Here is a 20,759-nt window from a genome sequence, read left to right as displayed (position 1 = left end):
TTTAAATCAATATTTATTTTGAACACATCATCACAGCTTGATCGGTTAAAATTATAGTATCTTTAGTCTAAAAAAGTAGCCCTTAAGAGATTTACATACCTACCGCCCTTCAATACCTATCACACTTATTTGCACACCCAGATACACACAAACGCACACACTGCCCTCTCTGAGCATAACAGACAGGGCAGCTGCTCTCACTCTGCAGAGAGCCACGTCGTCTAATGAAACGGCCCAGGAACATGATGGGGTGAGTGCTGATCGTCCCCTCAACCAACCTAAGCCTTGGATGCTTCAGTGGGCTCCCAGCACGCAGATTAGAGGAGGATATTGAAAAGCAAGGGAGTGCAACAGAGCAAATGGCACAAAGAGAGAGAAAGAGAGTAAATGAGAAAGAAAAAATGGCCCAATGAAAATGAAAGAGCAAACAAGCAGAGAGAAGATGGAGAGAAAAAGTCAGACAGATAGAAACAGATACAAAGACAGTGGAGCGAATCAATAGAGGATTATTTCATGCCTGGTATGTACTGTACCAGCTCTTAGATATATAACAACTGCTTGGTTGAGACTGACTGTCCCTGCCTGAAACACACGCACACACACACACACACACACACACAAACTTACTTCTAATTCCACACACTTGTTATCAACCTGTCTGGATACTTATTTACATACAAACAAACCTGCATTAACATGGAAAGCCTGGTTCAAGCTGCATAGCACGTACAAAGCGTTTAGCAGCCAAAGGGCCAGACCTTTTCCCCGGAAGTTGGTGGAGACTAAAACACAGCTAAAAAGAGAGTACGTTTTGGACTTAAGCCAGCTGGCCAGATACACAACTCTAGATGAAAGCTGATCGCTGATTGCTCCGTAACTGCCGGATGTGTAAACAGGAAAATCTTTGCTAAAAAGTCACCATATTATCTCAGAAAGCAATAGGTTATTATGTTGTTTACAGCTTGTCTCAAAGAAGCCTCAGCTTTATTGTGTAAGATTCCAAGTGCATGATTTTAAACATGTCCCTATAATGCAGCCTGATACATGTTATATTTATGGAAACACTTGAATCTTGGGTCTTCTCTGGGTTAAAAACGCTTGTCTGCACAGCATAAGTTCGTACTAATCGACCCGCGGGTGGGTCTGGCCAGGTTGAAGAGGTAAAAACACATTTAGCATTCATGAACTGACATTATTCATAATTTTCCATTCATGATGTAGTCTGTGTGTCTATGTGGGTGGGTTTCTTTTGCTTACATACCCTGCAGTAGGAAAATATAATACACTTGTACATGCTGGTGTGGTGTGCAGCTTGTGTTTCTTTTTCTTTTGTCGAAAGAACTCTTGGATCAGTTTGAAAACAGACTTGGCAAGTTTATTCTTGAGACATTATTATGAAGAGTCTAGAAAGACAGACACTTTAAATGGTTATATACCTTTTAGAAATGTGTCTCACTACAGGAGGTGCTCATCATTAGAAAAATCAAAAGAGCACCAGCTAAAGTTAATAAACTGAGTTCATCGGTCAAAACAGATACCATCAATTAATCAGCTTTGCTAGACCAGACTCACTGTGCCTTTTTCGAACTTGTCTAATATTGTCCCCGCAATCTGTAAACCACACTTGCTGCTGAAGAAATAAGCAGCTTAAGATGACCAATGACATTTTTGTGGTCTTGTGGAAACCGAAATCTGAAGATGAATGTTGCAGCAAACGTCCCATGTAGTGCGACCCTGAACTCTCCCTGAGTTTGTCTCGATGACAACTCACTGACTTTGCTCTAATTATTTTTCAGTTTAATGCCAAAGGTACCAATTCAGCAACCAAATGTAGAGTAGGAGAAAATCTTTCCGATCATTTAGCATGAACTGATTTCCACAACAGTTTGATTTTGATAAATGTGAACCATATGGACAAATACCATGAGAGCTTGAGGAACGGAACTGGTAATTAGGAAAAGATTGCTCTCCCAAGTTTGATCAAGTTTATGAGGCGTGCAGTAAAGTAATAATATTATTAGTAATCAAGTATATCAAAACATTTCTCCAACTATGTGGTGGTTATTAAAAGTTAGGGGCAGCTATCCAAACACTTTACCACCAAAATATTGGGTTACATGAATTTGATTAACTCCCACTTGCAAAACTATCAACACATCAGAAGCAACACATTTCCGGGGGTGGCTACGGCTCATTGCAAATATAACATTTTTTTTGTGGGGGGGGGGGGGGGGCTTAAGCAGCTGCAACAGTAAAACCCTGATCCTGCAGGATGTCTGACAAATACAACTTGAAGAGTGGACAAGTAAAAATGTTGTGTAAATGTTGTTGCTATAGCAGAAGATACAATCTTATAGTTAAGTCTAATGATAACAGCATCTCATAATTTATTAAATTTCATGGCACTATTGACTGCCTACTTTGGGCCACCTTAGAGTAATAATGCTGCATTATTGCATTTTCTCTGACATATTTGCAACAGGGTGTGTGAGCAGAGCAGTGTGATTCTGCTTGGAGCGTCTCTCTGTGTTCCCTCTCTCTTCAGGATAAAGCTCCATCACACGAACAAGCTGGTATAACCCCAAGGGGGTTTTCATTTTTTTTTATTCGCACAAATTTTGTTTTTCTTTCGGTCACAAACAACCAGTGGAGATGTCCCTCGACTGACAGCATAAATGTGTTGAGTGTCTGTGACAGGAACACCAGTTTTTAGCCCTTCTTTCTTGCGGGCCCTTTTTTGATCCTTTGATTGCACATTTATGTCATCAAAAATACAACAAAGTTGATGAAACATTCTCATTTTCTCCTGAAGCAAATTTCCTACGACAGATCAACGTCTGTTGGCCTTACTTTCTGTGCTTCCATTCACTGCCTTCTTTGATGCCTCAAAATGTCACTTGGCATTCTGCAATAGATCTTGAAGGCAGCGTTCACCGCATTTGCTACGGAGCAACCTGGAACCAGTTTTCCTTTAGAGCGAGGAATAAATGAAATATCAAATGTAGAAAATGGAAAACCTGGAGCAGCTGGGAGTGGAGCGATTAGAAGATGCGGGTGGGAAGCAGAAATCGCTGACACTCTATTCGACTCACGTATTCTGTTTGGCAATCCTCATTAAATGCTACAAGACAACATGAATCACAGATTTCATATCCTGTGGCTTTAAATCAGGCAAGAAACGGGGGAAGCTCACCCAGGCAAGGAATTACCAATTTGTAGAAACACACGTAAAAAAAAAGGATGCACATGCCGTATTTCTTTTTTCCACATTTAGCCCCCAAGAGACAGAAACACACTGACTCACACTAACTCATGCTTATGTGATTCCAATGTAAATGCACTGGTTTGGCCCTTACGCTATACTTTTACTACTTCTCCTGTTTTTTGCTCCGCATTTCTTCTGTATTAATTGGTGCACCTATAACTCTCACACTACTCTGTCACAAACATTCCTTCATTACTCCTCTGAGGGTGTGGACGTGTCTCTATCCAGCCTTTCCCCCCCTCTTTAAATATTGATACTCTGATTCACTCCATATTAGCAAATGGCTGTTGATCACAGACCTTTGCAAGAGTCTGTGTTCGTGCCATAGAACCTTAATGAGGCAGGAGCAGATGAATATTTAATACCCTCAACACATTCCATCACCATAAACGCTTTTATGTGCCTATTAGCTCCACAGAGATTCTCTGGTGTGTCGTCCCTCAGAGCAGAAATATTGCCAAATTGTAACTTCTTTTAATATCGAAACGGGCGTTTACTTTGTGAGCAACTTGATCAGCAAGTTCACTTGATTCCTATAGAGCCAACCATGGGGCCATGCAACAGTCTTCCTGTGTTCTGCAGTAGTACGTGTCACCATCTACAGTTAATACCAGTGAGCACATGCTGTTATACTTGCTAAACTTCATGCAGTCTTCTGGCCGTGATTAGACATTTATCAACACCTGAATCGCAGAATATCAGAATAGCAACAAAAAAAACGTGTTTCTTCCACTGCACGTGTTCACTATCTTCTGCAGGATGGTTTAATCATCCCACCTTTTATGTTTTATTAGACAGGAAAACCGAGATGATTCTAATATGTGAGTGAATGAAGATGCTGTGATCTACTTTACTGCACTATATTTTACACTGGGGAGTGATGTATACCTCAATCTGTAGATAGTTGAGCCCCAGGAAAAAATGGAGCTGGGATGTTTCTTAAATATCTTTTATTCGGTGCAGGGAGAAGACATTCACAATAGGCATCTTCAGATGTTATTTTTTACTTATAGGTGCTGCAATCCAGAACACTAAATTGTAAGCTTGAACACTTCATGTGTATAGAGACTACACTGTCACAGCCAGTACCAGTTGAAGTTAGGTACTTGTTGAAAATAAACACAGTATCCAGGGATAGAAGGCAGAAAGCTACAGAAATTAAATCTGTTGCCACATCAATTATTTATACTGTTGCATATTCAGCCGACATAAGTATTCAACTGCTTGTGTGTCAATCATGACTGCTAACATTCCACAGGAGCAAAAGAGTATTTTTAAGAGAATGAAACGGGTTGAGTCTATATGTAGGAGGGATGGGTCAAACGGCAGACATGTGGTGTGTGTGTGTGTGTGTGTGTGTGTGTGTGTGTGTGTGTGTGTCTGTCCTCGGGGTGAGAGCAGGAATACAGATAAAGTTGCTCTAGCTGCCGGCGTGGAGTGGATGTGATCATGAGTGTGTCAGAGGGAAGTGTGTGCTGCGTGGTGCCTGGCTGTGTGCGATAAAGACACGGCGAGGACCCTGTGGTTAGATGCATACAGGAATTTAAATGGGCATCGGAACATGTGCACAGCAACACTCCTGCTCTCGCTCTCTCACACAGTCTGTAACGCTCACAACCTCGCACACATTCTCTTGCTGATTGGCCACGCGGCCCTCAGCCAGCACACAAGGTGCAAGCTGCAACATTAAAAAGCTATTAAGCTATCATTAGTGGCACCATGGCTACCCAGTGTACGGCCTCGAGCCCTGAAAGCAACCGCAATCTACTGTTGTAGCATTTCAACGTACTGTAATGAACCCACTGTGTTTCAGAGATTAGCCACGGTCCATACGCCCCTTCCCTGCACTCCCACCACACAAGGAGAGCCAAGAACAGCGAGGGGTAATAGTAAACAAGTAGTACAAGCCTCAACAGCAGCCAAGTGATTTATATTTGGGGTTGTTGAAAGCGCTACATTTCATAATAAACAACTGGGGGAGAAAATGCACTATCAGGCTTATTTGTGTGAGAAAGAGGGCGTACGAAGGAGAATGAGTTGGTTTGCAGCGATATTAATGTCCCAGCATCTGTTGCTGGCCTCTGATTTATTTGAAGGTAAATATAAAACATTGTTATGGTCTTTGTTAGTTCATATTTTCAAACCAAGGGTCACCTTCAGAGACAATTAATTCTTCATATAAATACACCACTGTGCGTAAAGAATCTTGTTGACTGATTAATTGTTGCCAAGCTCATGGAAATGGTACAATCAAATTCTAGTGGTTAAATGTGAAAAATAGGATCTGCCGTTTGTAACTGCAATCATGTGGTTTATATTTTGGGAATCCATGTGATTAGAGCAAAACGTATAGTTCTGATTGAATGTGTTCACGTAAGGAGCATTTTCTGAGTAGCAGAGAAGCAGCATGCTGTTCTCAAAGGAAAACACAATGATAAGCTAGGCCTACGTTAAAAGATTGTAAAGGCTGCTTGCCTATGCTTTCAAAAACTGAATTTAAGAAGTCTTTGGTTGTAAATAAATTGTCACTTGAGTCGGCATCAGTCAGGGCTGAAGACTAAATGTTTGGAAATGAAAAGAATTCTGGAGATTTGGAGTTAATCTCATCCAGCATTCGTTGCGAAACCTACGAAAAATAATGAGCTGTAATTCGTAGGTATCCCACAAAGTCATTTTGTATGTTATGGATGTGATCATGAACGAATAAGTAAGACCGCACATATCATACACACCATTATATAAGGATACGTTGAACAACCGCATTTCTGACCAAACTGCCAGCGGTTGATATTTTCACAAAGAAGACGAATGAGTGGAATAAAACAAGAGGTAATCTCAGGTTCTATGATATTTTACCTACATTATGAGAACAACATTAAGTTTATCATCGGGTGTTTAGTTGAAACAAGAAGCAAAAATAAAATGAAAATACAAAGCCCGAAGCAGAAACTGTGCTTTGAGTTTGATGTTTCTCTGAGGCTGAAATATACTTGAAGCATGTGATGCTTTCCAGATGTTGTGACAGATATCAGAAGAAGTTAGCTTGATGACTATTACTCATGCTGGAATTAGACTTGGAAAGCAGCTGGCACTAATGTTAGCAGGTGGGTGGTCACAGTACCATTGGTTCGGTATTACAATGCGTGCATACTTGAACACATGGTTATAGATAAAGCTAGAGTGTATGGTAGGCTCACTGCCAGCAGTTCATAGAGTGGAAGCAGGTGACATTCACACTACACAGACTAAAACAATGAAGTCATATATGTACATCCTCATACAAATGAGAAAGGAGCATTCTTCCTTTGTGTAACGTGATTCATAAAATAGTTCTCCGAACCGCTCTTTGAGTTTTCCGGTAGCTGTGTATACATGTGTGGGTATTCGTATGAGGTGTTGTTGAACACTCGCTGTGTGCTTGTGTGTGAGCATCTACTTGGCAGGACATGCAGTCCTACTAGTCTTACACCCCTGCTGAAACTAATTGTCCTCATCTCCAGCAGTTAGCTGGTGAAACGTGATGGCTGTGATGTGACATGTTGACAAAAAAAGAGTTTGAAATAATCAGGCAACTGAACATTCATTAGGTCTTCTACTTCATCATGTTCATTAGCAGTTATGGTCCTTAACTTTGAACATTTTGCGTTACCTTGTGACAAGATTCACAATGTGCCAAGGAATACAAATTAGGATAAACACGCACTCATACACGCATAACAGATTACAGTATTCATGCAGTACACACTATCCTATTGTGTGATGCACAGGAAGCTTCCTCCATCTGCTGTCCCACTATAAGCTGGGAAGAAGAGCAAAATAGGCCACATAAATAATACCGTACATTCTTTTATCATGAAGAAGTTATGACATACCCTCCCCCAACCCTATCTCACACTTCTCTCCCCACATCTCCATGCATCCCTGCAGGACAGCGCCACAATGCAGTTCTGTGCCAACAAGCTAGACAAGAAGGACTTCTTTGGCAAGTCGGACCCTTTCATGGTCTTCTATAGAAGCAACGAGGACGGAACGTGAGTGCCTGATGTGATTTCGTTTTTTCAATTGTTTCGAAAGGCAGCTGCAAGTGCTGGCATCCTAATATCATAAAAGTTACAGAAACAATGTGGAATGGAAATTATCTGGGGAAGAGTGGGAGGCAAAAAGAGGGGTATCATTAGAGGAGATACAGTAGAGAGGGATGATAAGTATATGTAGAGTATGAGAATAGAGCTGCAGTGGTTACTGAGGCATGCACAACTTAAGAGGCTGCATACAGAGGCATTTATTCTGTTCACATCACAACACAACTCCCACGACTATGCCTTTCTTAAATGACTCAAGGAGAGCGAAAAAAGGAAAGAGAGGCAATTAATGTAGCAAAAAAAAAAAAAACACCTTTAAATTTAAAAGCATAAAAGCAAGAATAACAAAACACCATCTGCATTTTCCATCCGTAGGAAAAGCGCTGTCACATACTGGTGCACTCCCCTGTTTCCTCACGCCTTCCCAGAGTGCTGCTCAGCCTCCCCAAGGGGCTGTGCAGTCGTGGCAGCGTCAGCCCTATCTATCCGGAGATTCTTTAGCAAGTGCTTCATTAGCCATCTTGCAGCTTTTCTCAGTATTTTTTTTATAACAGGGTGGGAAATGGATACCCACAAATATCCTACAAGTATCTGGTGTTGGTGCCAGAGGGGGTTACAAATTAGAGGCCTGTGCAGCTAAAGGACTAACACAGTTTTAAAAGGCTCAAGGCGCTTTGTGGAGCACAAGTAATCCAAGGTATTGCCTTGTTGCTTTTCGAGAGGGTATTTGGGGGGTATTTGATAGGAATTTACGTGGCTCTACTCTGCAAAGCATTTTGGATATCAGAGAAATCTATTTACATATCATTGTCATACTTGAGGTCAAGGGAAAGGATTTAAAAGCCAGACTGAAATATCAAATTATTCTCTGTGGTCCAAAACCCAATATAGCTGGGAGACAGGCCAAGCGGTAAACAAAGCTGGGTACAGCCCTATTTAAAGCATCTCGCCCGTCACTGTAGAATTTGACATTGTCTTTCCTGTTACCTCCGTCTCTTCAGTTACCTGATCCTCCCCTTGTTTGCATATTTATCTCTCTACCTGGCTTGTGTAATTAACAAATATTAATATGCTTCTTTTCTCTGCCTCTTTTTGACCATATTGTTTCCTAACTTCCCTCCTCCTCTAGGTTTACTATCTGCCATAAAACAGAGGTGGTGAAGAACACATTAAATCCAGTGTGGCAGCCTTTCCCCATCCCAGTACGAGCGCTCTGCAATGGAGACTACGACAGGTACAAAACAACCTCCGCCTGTTCTTTACACCTTCTGATCCCCACAGCTGCTGGTTGCCTTTTCACTGCTGATGCATTGATCCCCTCAATATTTACCTTATCACACACACACACACAGAGGTAAACTTGCACACACCTTGAATGTTACAATGTTGAACTCATTGACATGTTCTCCCTTCATTGGTTTCTGTTGGCTTAATCTATCAACTGCCTTCATGGCTCTAATGAAAGTTGCTCTGACTGACAAACTGCATAATGATGGCAGGCATGACTACACCCTGTGCGACAATAAGTTTAACCAGCGGAAATCAATTCAACATGGTGCAGTGTTAAGCCTCCAATTCTTTCTACTGTCACATTATTTCTGCTACTGTGCGCTTAGGACATCCCTTAGTATCGATCTTTGCTAGAGAAGTACGAGTCAGGCGCAATGAGCCTCTCTAATCGCCAATGACCTCCTTGTAGTGTTTCTGTTATTAACACTGTTCTCCTCAGATATAATGTCTGAGCCACATAAATGTACTATTATAACACTTACAATTAGTTATAGGCCATAAACGTTGGCATGTCCAGATAGCCATGTCTCCAAAAAATTACATTCGCTTTTGAAGAATCACAAATACATTTCAAATGAGTCTGCGGAAGTCTGCAAAGAGGGGAAGCCAGAATGGTGGATGTGTTGAACAAAAACACAGGGCTTTCTCCCAGGAAACTGCTGTTTGTGCCTCAGATTATCTGCCCTAACATAACCAAGTAGTAGTTCTGTTGCCTATACATACTGTAAACAAGTAGTGTTGTTGCCTTAACCTAACCCAGTGCTTTTGTGGCGTTTTTGTTTTATTTCATTTCAATTTCATAGTAATTTTACATCAAACCATGATGTCTTTTACTGAACCTGAAAAAGTAGTTTTGTGGCGTTGTTTATGTGTTGTGTTGTTTCAATTTACACAGTTTAAAACAGCAACCGTAATCCAGATAAAAATATGTTTCCCTGTCATCTATGAAGTTAGTACTAACAAGCTCTTCATGGAAACGATAAGAACAATGTTCATCACCATTTACATAGATCATCAACTGATGAGGATGCTGACTTTTAAACTGGAGCTTTAGCCTCAGTCTTTAGTGTTATATAATCTGTAGCCAAGCATTACATCTTTAAAACCCGTTGAAAAGATTGTCCTTTTAAAATGAATCAGTTGGAGACAGCGATATCAACCGTCTCATGGAGCTATAGTTAGCTTAGTTAACTAGCTACTTCTGACAGTTTTCATTTCAGCAAAATCGAAGGCTGCAGGCCAGACACGAGAAGCCTGCTGGTGTCTACCTCGGAATGAAAAAAGGACCCGCTGTTTGCGGCGCAAAACAAACAATATTAGAAAAAAGATGATATGAGGGAATATGGCAGCAAAAACATTTAATACCCTTAGAAGCCTATCATTTGGTCTATTTATTATTGCTTTGCTTTTATACTTAGAAAACTCTGATCAAATTACTGAATAAATATTTGAAAATAATAAGGGGTTTGCTCTTCCCAGTTGCCACATAATTAATGTAGACATGTTGTGTCAGAGGGGATTTGAATTCAGTTCTCCCTCAGCTTATCTGCCTGCCTCTAATTTAAAACACAGTGCTTGGAAGAAAACAAGCTAAATCATGACGGAGCTGTGAGGGAAGATGAAAAAGGAATGACAGACAGATTACTGATGTGAGGGGAAATATTTCATGTGGCATACCGTGTATTTTTCCTGCCTCTCCCCCTTCTCTCATCTCTCCCACAAAGGTGTCTGTCCTATCGTCTTTGTATGCAGTCAAACCCTAATTACTGACGGTGCTGAGATCCTGGTGTGTGCTCAGAAAGCTGAGAGAATTCCCAAACAGACAGGCGAGAACAGGAATATTGATAGGGTTGTCCCAAGAAGTATTTGATACTTGGGAAAAATAAGCTGAATTTGAGTGAGCCAGCCAATCACACGCAAGCTCAAGAAGGGGTCACTGTCCAGTCAGAGCCAATCATGCACAAGGAACTGAGCAGGGCATCAAATACACTTCTTTCCTGTGCCATAACTTGTGAGCGCACACACACACACACACACACACACACACACACACACACACACACACACACACACACACACACACACACACACACACACATCTTAGTATAATATGAAGTGACAAGCCACGAGCTGAAAAGTCTTGAAATATCAACAAGACAACGCTATAAACAGGTTTTATACTTGTGCGTGGGTGAGGTATAAACTTTGCGTCTGTGTTTTTTTGTGTTTGCAGGGAGTGGGAAGATCTGTCTGTGTCTCTTTTTAATTATATATGTCTTAGGACCCACTATTAAATAGATTTTTTTTTTTCAACCTCTGCGATGGCACATTATCATCCAAGCTGTCAGTTTTTTTTTTATGTATGTAATTATTATTTACATCCATCAACTGATGGAGCGCTTTCAGTGATTGGAAAAGTGCTAAAAATATATATTTAATCAGTTCAGACCAATTTATGTTACATAAATCAAAAGTCTATGTTCAAACAAATTAGAGAGCTAAGACAGCCGTGCACCAACATTGTTTCTTTTTGTCCTCTTGGTCCACTGCAGCACCCATTTCCACTCTCACAGACTCCTCTCACACATATTGTGACATGCTCTCCATCATTATGTCAAGAAAAAAAAAGCGCTATAAGACGTAACTTAAGACCTTGATTGCTTCCATGGATATGAATTGAAGTATTTTTCTAAGTGGTTCTTAACTGTATTGGTAGACAACTTAATATGCAAGATACAAAGTTTACATTGCATAAAAAGTATGGTTGATGTGAAGAGTTGAGTTCAATACTGCTAACGTTATCGTTCCTATTAAACCCTAAAATGTTGTAGATGGATGAAAACCAACCCCTAACTAACTTTGCAGATCATAACAAACAGATTAGAAATAATTAAGCGAAGTCGGTCTGGAAGTCTGCAGAAGGTCCAGTTTGTTTGTGAAAGTTGGTTTGTCCTCCTTATCGTTAGGGTACATTAGTACATTTTTCTGAAGGCCATATTGCACAAACTGCCCCCATATGTTCTCTGGTGACTCCCAAAACTATCAGTAGCTACAACCTTTGATGATGTGGACAAGTTCTGAACATCATTTCTTGAGGCGCTTTTAGAGTTTTTGCACCATAATCTTGGTGTGAGCTACAGAAACGCTTTAAACTCTCTCTTATATTAGAAATGTGTGATTAAGAACTGTTTTAACACTGACTGTATGTGTCCTGGTACTGAATGACACTGCCAACTTGATGAAGCCTTTTTCAAAAAAAGATTTTTAATCTTTAGTCTTTTATGTGTGCTTTTATGCACTTTTATAAGTGAATATTGTATGCTGCCATCTTGGCCAGGACCCCTTTGAAAAAGAGACCTTAAAACTCAAATGGAGCACCATGTCTAAAAAACGGTTGAATAAATACAGAAAGTATTTAATAAAGTAAAAAATACCAAGAGTTGCACAACATGCAGATGACTTGTGGAACATTGGTATGTTTATTGCTGTTGTATCTCGGTGGAGAGGCAGTGACTACTCGTTATCTGAGTTGGTACTCACTCTATACTCTCTCTCACGCCAGCACATGTTGGAAAGGCATCAAAGCACCTCTGTCTTGTTGAGAGTTGAGAGTGAGACCTACTGCTGATTTACTGTTCTCTAACTCGATAAGTCTCTCTCGGTCGACAATAAGCACTGGAACACCTGTAAATAGTGCTGCACTCTATTCTTCCTGCTGGAGCAAAATGCAATTAACTCTTATAGGCTACAAATGTGGGATCCATTTTAGATTTTAGTCCTTTCATTATGTGGGAGGCACTTTAGACCAGTATATATGGAACTACTCTAAAGAAACTCTTTTTCAAACTCTCAAGTCAGAGGATGGTACACATGGGATGTGGATGGAACTGACTGTAGAGATCTCATTGACAGCTGCACTCTGCATTTTGGCAGACCGTCTGCCTTGTCCATTCACATTTGTTTAAGGTCAGTGAAGCGCTGCATGTTCAGTTTTTTGTGCGTGAAGTAAAGTGCTGTTACAAAAACAAGGACGGGCATCCAAAAAAATAAAAAAAAATAAAACGTTTCTTTGACAGCAATGATTTAGGTGTGGTGCTGGTCTGACTGGACTACTGCTTTATAAGCAAATAAAAAACAAAACAGCTATCCAAACGCTATGCGTATGACCAATCTATCGATCCTGAGGCATGGCCAATTCCTATTAAATACAATTGCTTGACAATTTTACAAGACAATGTTCCACACCATCAAGAACAATATTATTCCCATAATAATCATATTGTCATATTGGAATAAAGGTATGCTCTCCTCTTTTAGTTAAGTGAAGCCTAGTTACAGCCTAATTTAACACTCACTGCACATACAAATATCCCAAAGAGTAAGGATATACATTTAAGATTGTATCTGTATAATATAATTTTTTTTTCCTTCTGCGACGAAGGAAACATCCATAACAATGTGCAGCAACACTGAACAAAGGCTAAAGGCTACTGGACCGAGCACAATTGTTGCCGTATAAAATCTGTCAATAGTGAAGTGTTGCTTGTTAGAAACAACACCCATAAATCCCAGATCTGAATTATCGCCAGATTCGCCAAAGGCTATCTGTCTACCATATTTTAATCAGTAATCTGTTGATAACCTTTTAGAATATCTTGCAAACACAGTCAAGGATAAAAAAACACTCCACCTTCCAACTGTGTTGGCTGGCGACTGGGTGGCGCACTGATTAGGCAGACTGTCCTTCAAGTAGCAGGATCCAGTTGAGTCTCTAGTGACAGCGAGCAAAATCCATCTCTCCACACACACACACACACACACACAAACACACACACACACACACACACACACACACACACAGACACCACACACCACACCACACACACCACACACACACCTCTGGAAGACTACATTTTGGCAAAGAAGAGGAAACTAGAAGGAAGGAAAGCAAAGTAGGGAAAGGGATAAGGGAGGAGGACAGGAGGAGAAATGAAGGAGGCAGCAAAGGCAGATATACTTGCAGTGTAACCAAAGAAAAAACAGAAATCCAATACATCAAAGGCTCTCTTCCAGACGAGTAAGTTAAGGAGGGAGTGTGAAGAAAGAGCAGGAAAATTATAAGTGCTTCCAAATTGTTGAATAACAGAAATCAAAATTTCCATGATTCATCTCTTTACTGTATGTATACATCCTTCAAACCCACCTCTATGCTGTTTCTTCTGTGTAGGTGGTACGTAAGGTATGTTTTCCTATATGCCGATAATTCATTAAAAACAAGGATCAATTCTTTCTCGATAACATGCCAGCTCGGGAGACTCAAGCGTAGTCTATTTCCGTCTCTGGCAAAAGATCAAAGAGATCCGTCATTGGAGCTGAAAAATTGTTCCGTGTCAAATGCAGTCTCCTTTTCCCCCTTAATTATATGCGGCTCCATTACGGAAGATGAGTCATGTTTATTAAAGGTGCCATAGAATAGTAGCTGAGGATATCTGTGGCAGATTAGCTTTGGAGTGTATATTGTTCTGAGAATTCAAGGGGCCACTCAATTATCTGAGTCCTTTGATGTAGCTGTAAGTAAGGATATGAAATAAAATGATGGTACATGCTTGAGTCGGTACGATGACAGCTTCCTGGTACTTTGATTACCAAACCACTTGCACTGCAGATGGATTGGTCACGGTAAGGGAAAACTGGCTTTCTGCATCCATATACCTATTCCCTCTGTTTCCACGCTGGAAGAGAAGCATCATGTTTCCTCCACCTGCGCATTTTTTCTCTCACAGCCTTGAAGATAACCTCAAAAGAAGAAACTGTTACCACAGAATGACAGGTGGCAGAAAGGAAGTTGGGCTTATTTCAGGCATCTTTCATTTCCTCTGACGGGGAAAGAGTCTCTGATGTGCCGCTTGCTTCCATGTTCTTTGGATCTGGGCTGGTGTCAGTACTTGTGAAAGACGAGGTGGGGAGGAGAGGGGAGACATGGGGATGAGATCAATGTGACTCAGGAGTGAAAGTGGCAAAAAAAAAAAGATTCTGCACTCTGCAGGGACATTGTTTCAGCTGCAGTTGTGCAAAATGTCATCAGTGTCCTTTTTTCTGATGTTCTTGTGAAGGGTGGAAGATAACACGTGCTGCAGTTTGCAAGCTACGAGTTACACAAGTTGACTTTTTCTCTTTTAATGTGCAACCAGCTGCTCAGCCTTTTCTAAAGCTGGCAAATATCCCCGTTTGAAAACCAAGTGACATCAATTTTAATTGATTACAGGGTTCCCATGGCACCAATTCAAAACACTTACTTTTAAATGAAACGATATCACTGAGCTCCAGTATAATACTTAAAAACAGCTATGTTTTTAAATAGAACGATAATTACTTAAAATGACTGTGAGGGAACTTTTAACAGGTTATGAAATTTCAATCTCAATTTCATACTGATGGCTCTATAATATGACCTACATACTGTAAGTAAATGAGACATTCAGCGAACATATTGGCTATTTTTATATAGTTAATCTTAATGCTTGTCATCGGTGCCACCGGGTCGGATTCTGTGCAAAATCAGACGAAATCATGCAGGTTCACCAGAAACTCCTCCAGCTTAGACTCTAGCGCTCCAGCAGGGGGCCTCTAGCAGCTACCAGCCCACCCCAGACGCTGCTGCCTTTCACCTACAGTGGCTCAACAACAGCGGCTCCTCTGGCCAGGAGCAATGCTCCGCTGGGTGCCCGACTCCGACAGTACGCTGCTGGAGGCCCAGGTCGTATCGCTAGGCCCGCTGGAGGGAAGGGGAGGCACGAGAGAACCAGAACCAGGACTGAGCTGGACAGACAGACAGTTAATGAGAGGTTTTCTAAAAGGAATCTGTTGCTCAGAAAAACTACCGCCTTCGTCCATGGGGACCATCAAAATGAACACATAATGAAAGTTCCACGTAGCAGCTTTGGGATCCAGGGAAACCATTGAATCATTCAGTCATTCAAACACCAAACTGAACAACAACCTCTTTTAGGTAAATACATAAATAAACATCCCCAATGTTTTTTTCCTTGTACCACTCAATAATGAAATTGACCCTTATGTATTGGGCACTGAAAACTCCAAGGCTCAAAGGGTTGGCATCAAACAAAAACACACTGTGGCTGCTGTCTCCTGTCTTTGTTAATTATAAAAGCTTTAATGCAGCTAATGAAGTTGTTGCTGAGGAAAGAGGTTCATTTCGCCCAGCAGGATGGTACTGTGGCACCTAATCAGACATGCACTGTATTCCCTAAATTATCTGACAATGTTACATGTTGGCCTCGTGTTTGAAATGAAACGCCCAAAGTATGTTTTTCTTTTAATTTCTATCTTTTAAGACAACATTCCTACATCAAGCGCGTCAACGAATGTCAAACAATATTGAAGAGGTACCATTTGACCTCTACTAAAGCTGTGGAGGGATCATTTTGAAGCAGACAGACATCGTCTCAGATTATTTTCTGCCCATCCCTGTTTGAATTAGTTTATTTTTGATGGATGGCACATCCATGCTTGACTGGTGTAATTGAAAGCTCCAGAACGAGCTACTGAATAGACCTTGTTGTAGGATTGTTTACCATCTGCCATGCTGCTTTAAAATCTAACCTGATTGTGTGCGTTTGTGTGTGTGTTTTGTTATTTTTACCAGAACTATCAAGGTGGAGGTGTACGATTGGGATAGGGATGGCAGGTGAGTGTGATTGCAAAAAGAATTAACTCAAACGTAGGCCAAGTTTACTGTTTTCAGAAATATTTACCATAGGAACCGATCATTTCCTGTCACAAAGTTCTATTTCGTCCCTGACATCTTTCCTGTTATTTGTACCTGTAATTTTTTTCCTACTCATTGGTGTTGTCTCCTTTTATTCCTTTTCCCAGCCATGACTTCATTGGGGATTATACAACCAGCTACCGAGAGCTAGCTCGAGGGCAGAGCCAGTTTAATGTCTACGAGGTGAGTAATGCCAGTGCTTTCACGTTGTCTGTTGGCTCCTGAGATCTGGAGTCTCTCCACGCAGTGCCTCGTCTTGGATCCCATTTCTGACACGAGTGACATTTCTATCTCTGACATTACTGCTGCACTGTTTTCCATTACTCTAGCACATTCCTCTCCATCTTCTAACCCTGCGGCAAACCAATGCATTTATTCAACAGTTACAAAAAACGTCACGTAAAAGTTCTTCCCTACATTCCTAATTCATTCATGGTTATACATCCAATTAAATATTTCTTCTGCACAAATCCTTTTTTGTTATTAGATTTATTAGAAACGATAATGACCTGCACACTGACACACAAGGAAAAGGAGCTATTTGCAGCAGTGTGAAACAGGATAAATGGAAAAACAATCCGGGGATTTAATGCTATAATAGCTATTTCTCAGTACTTCTCATGGGATAGCTTAACATGTCCCTTAACAGCACACAATACAGCTTTGTATGCAAATTACAAATCCAACTCTGGTCCCAGAATCCAAGGGTGATGGGCAAGGTCTGGAAATGACAGATGTGTCCTGTGTAAAATCACAATTTATTTGTCAAGAGCAGAATTGAGTTAATTTATGTGAAATATGCTACTGTTAGATTGAGAATGAAGGCTACCATTGAACATAAACCTTTGTTAAAAGCAAAAATAAAAACGTTTGAAAGTCAAAATCTCACCATAAAAGCGGACATGTCAATTGCTTTAGGCTTCTGTGGTGGCCTCCAGCCGAAGGACAAATACCTGTCTTTTGGATGTCAGCTCCATTATACGCTACTCTTGATTCCTCTCTACCTCCCAGTGAGACTGAAAGGCCCTTTAGTTTTTGCATCAGCAGATTGTTCAGTGTGTCAGACAAATTGCCATCCCTCCATGTTAAATTAGGGGCTGTCACTTTCATGCCTAGCAGCCATAGAGGATCGAGGTAATGAGCTGAGACGTCTTTGGTCTCCGAATTGACATTTCTCTCTTGTTCTGGGGCTGGGGGAATACCGGTACAGTAAATGTAAATCTTGCAGCTTAAGCCTGTCTCATCCATTGATTCTTGTTGCCTCAGGTTTGTGTTTGAATGTCCAAACTTGTCCCCTGTAATTGTGTGATTGACGTGTAGAAGATATTTAAGGTGAAGTGTTTCTATTTTCTTACATGAGCTACAACTTCCCCTAACACACAACCTCACCTTCTCACGTTCCTTGAAGGGGTCATATCATTCACTTTGTCAGTGCTTATGCACAAACATTTGGGGTGTGCCTACCAACCCAGTCAGTCACACAGTCAGTTTTTGTGGGCTGCTAGAAAACATGTTATTGAACAAGCCTTTCAGATTCAGTTCCCTTTCCAATGTCACATGCAGGCTCATTAGAATAGACCGCCCCCCATCTGAGTATCTCCGCCCACGGCTTGATAACTACCTTTAATGAGTAAAAATACATACTTACCAGCAGAATCCAGCGAACAATAAATTATAGGGAGTTTTATAATAATAATAATAAGCTAGTAATGCAGTATTTCGATTGGATGATTGAGGTTGACTGTTTGTTTCTGAGTAGCTTGGGAAAATTGACAGATTTTTTTTAAGATGAACAATAGTTTTTTGACATACCTGTTAAGTTATTAGGTTTGGTTATTTAAATACATATTTTAAATACTTGTTTATTGTATGATGTTTGTAACCATTTTTGGCAAAAACTTAAAATATTTCAAATATTGTATTACGGACACTGATTTACACACCTATATACGGTGGGTGTAGATATAGTATTTGTATTTTATGTGAATAGTGCCTATCTTGTATATTAAATAATCATGTAAAATACTATATGGTTATGTTATATTTTTGCTTAAAAGCCACAATGTTTATTCTACGCTTTTTTTTGGTGAATTTTGGCCAAAATATCTTCATTTTAGAATACCTGTACCTCTTGTTTTTTAGGTGATTAATACCAAGAAGAAAATGAAGAAAAAGAAATATGCCAACTCTGGAACAGTAAGTATGGCTCCAGCAGCAAACCAGGACTGAGACTGTGTCTCTTTTTTCTGGTTTACACCTACTTCTCTTCTGTTAAATGAATCCCTCTGTAATTATCACGCGTGTTTTGGCGTCAATCTGTGCTTTCTATGCTGTGAAAAAAGGAGACGTACATTTCATAATTAATTCACATACATGCCAATTAATTAAAACATTTGGTAAAAAGCAGAAAAACAAGCTTTGTTGATTCAGCTATAGTTTTGAAATCCAGCTCAAGCTAAATAACGTACTTAATAGTCATATAAGTGTGTATTTGCGTTTCCTACACAAACACACTATCCATTATATAGTGATAATGGAAGATGTAGCTGTAAAGTATTTTGGTGGGACAAAATAAAAGATGAAGGGTCTATACGAAGGACATACTGTGATATCTGCAAGATCAGATTGAGCGACACAAACGACCAATTGAGACACCAATTTTCACACAACTTCCACAGCAGAGTGAGCATCTGCACGTAATGCCTACAAATGCATCTCATCTGCTCTTCAAACGTGTCCTTTGGCAATGTAAATGAATCCGTCATCCGAAACCACACGGTTCTCATCTTTTACTAAATTGAGTGTCAAGTGCAGATCCACAACATTCTGTGGAGTTTTTTTTTATTAATTCAGTAAGAAAAGATCCTTACCACCATGTTTAATCAAACGTTTCTCCTTGTCTTTAATTCCAGGTGACCCTGCTCTCGTTCTCAGTGGAGTCAGAGTTCACTTTCTTAGATTACATCAAAGGCGGGTGAGTTGGAATGACTTTCTGCATACTCAAAGAAAGAACTCTTTGCATTTCCTGTTATAAACAAACATTGCGGTTAAACACAAAGTAGTGCAGATTTCCTTTTGAAGTGTAAGCCAATGGTATATCAGTTAGGGAGAGAAATTAGGGTTGATTTGACAAGGCAGTGGTCAGATTTTATTTGTGGCCACTATTAAAACTGATTGCTTGCATGAAGTTAAATTGTCCATTTCATGGGGTATTGAGGATTACATTTATTTGCTTTAACTTGCATTTATCTCTATCCCTTTATCTTTCATGTAGTGGCACCATATACACATTTCACAGTAGGTGCTGTCTGTAGTAATAATGTGCCAAATATATTATAAATTTGCCAGCCAAGGCTAAACTGTCTTCACTGCAGGTACAACCCTTCCACCTCTGTTTAGTTTAAGAGCGTGAGGTTGACATGGGAATAGCAAGTATGTCTCAGGTGAAGGGTGCCTTTCAGGCAGGTTAGGCTCTGCTTTGATCTCCACTGTCCCATCACAGCGGGTAGGCTGTCATGGGTTTTATGAGCTGTGGCAGAGCTGACAAGTGTGACGGATTCCTCAGACAGACAGTTCCTGGCTTTAGCTGATCTATGATACAAAAACCTTAAGGTTTAGTGGCCTTGCTTCAAAAATATCATCCCTATCAGTCTGCCCCCTCTCCTCTCATTACTCTGGCACTTACTGAATAGGAATAGTTGGTTCTTGCAAATATGGAGCCCTCTGCTCTTTAGTAAATGGATGAATGTTGAGAAAGTGTGTCACTTAAACTGACCAAGCACTTTGCAGCATTAACATCTGAGAAAGAACACATGATATGTCTACATGACATTTCTACACTAGCTGTTAAAGCACTTTCCTGCTTCACCTTTCTTTCATCGTGATGCAAAGGGAACTCTGGCAGATGTTTTGTCTCATTTGACAACCACTCAAGACAAGAAAAATGTGGCTATTCAAATAACTCAAAAGTTGGTCTCCAAGGGCGCAGCCCATGGAAGGCTTAAGGAATGAGAGGGCATGTTATGCTTGGACTATAATGACAGAGGCCATCTCTCTTCGCTGATTATGGTTCAGTGCACTCCTATCAGGTTAATAAAGTAGCAGTTAAAGTCTTAACAAGACAGCGGAGACAATTTGATGTGTCAGTGAGGCTCTTTTTAGAGGGGTTCGACAGAATGGCAAGAGTCTCCAAAAGATGTGTCAGCTTTGAATTGATTTCTTTTTTAAATACTGACATTCATCACACACACACACACACACAAACACACACACTTTGTGGCTTGGTGGTTGAGGACACTTTTACAAGAAATTCAATATTGCAAATAGCAATAAT

At 40.4% G+C, this 20,759-nt stretch overlaps 1 protein-coding gene across 2 annotated transcripts in view; it reads left to right on the top strand.

Moving 5' to 3' along the window:
- The window catches only part of cpne5b (copine Vb), a gene marked incomplete at both ends in the record, with an annotated part of 90,360 nt that overhangs the window by 56,922 nt on the left and 12,679 nt on the right, over positions 1 to 20,759 (top strand). For both annotated transcript variants that reach the window (XM_079186632.1, XM_079186631.1), the window contains 6 exons: positions 7,193 to 7,296; positions 8,477 to 8,581; positions 16,304 to 16,345; positions 16,534 to 16,609; positions 18,569 to 18,622; positions 19,339 to 19,400. In XM_079186632.1, coding sequence (XP_079042758.1) covers positions 7,193 to 7,296; positions 8,477 to 8,581; positions 16,304 to 16,345; positions 16,534 to 16,609; positions 18,569 to 18,622; positions 19,339 to 19,400 — 443 coding nt within the window. The remainder of the gene's footprint in view (positions 1 to 7,192; positions 7,297 to 8,476; positions 8,582 to 16,303; positions 16,346 to 16,533; positions 16,610 to 18,568; positions 18,623 to 19,338; positions 19,401 to 20,759) is intronic.

This window comes from Pholis gunnellus (assembly GCF_910591455.1).
Source record: "Pholis gunnellus genome assembly, chromosome: 3".
NCBI lineage: Eukaryota > Metazoa > Chordata > Actinopteri > Perciformes > Pholidae > Pholis > Pholis gunnellus.
The sequence above is the reverse complement of the archived record's forward strand: the minus strand, read 5'-3'. Positions and strand labels throughout refer to the sequence as shown.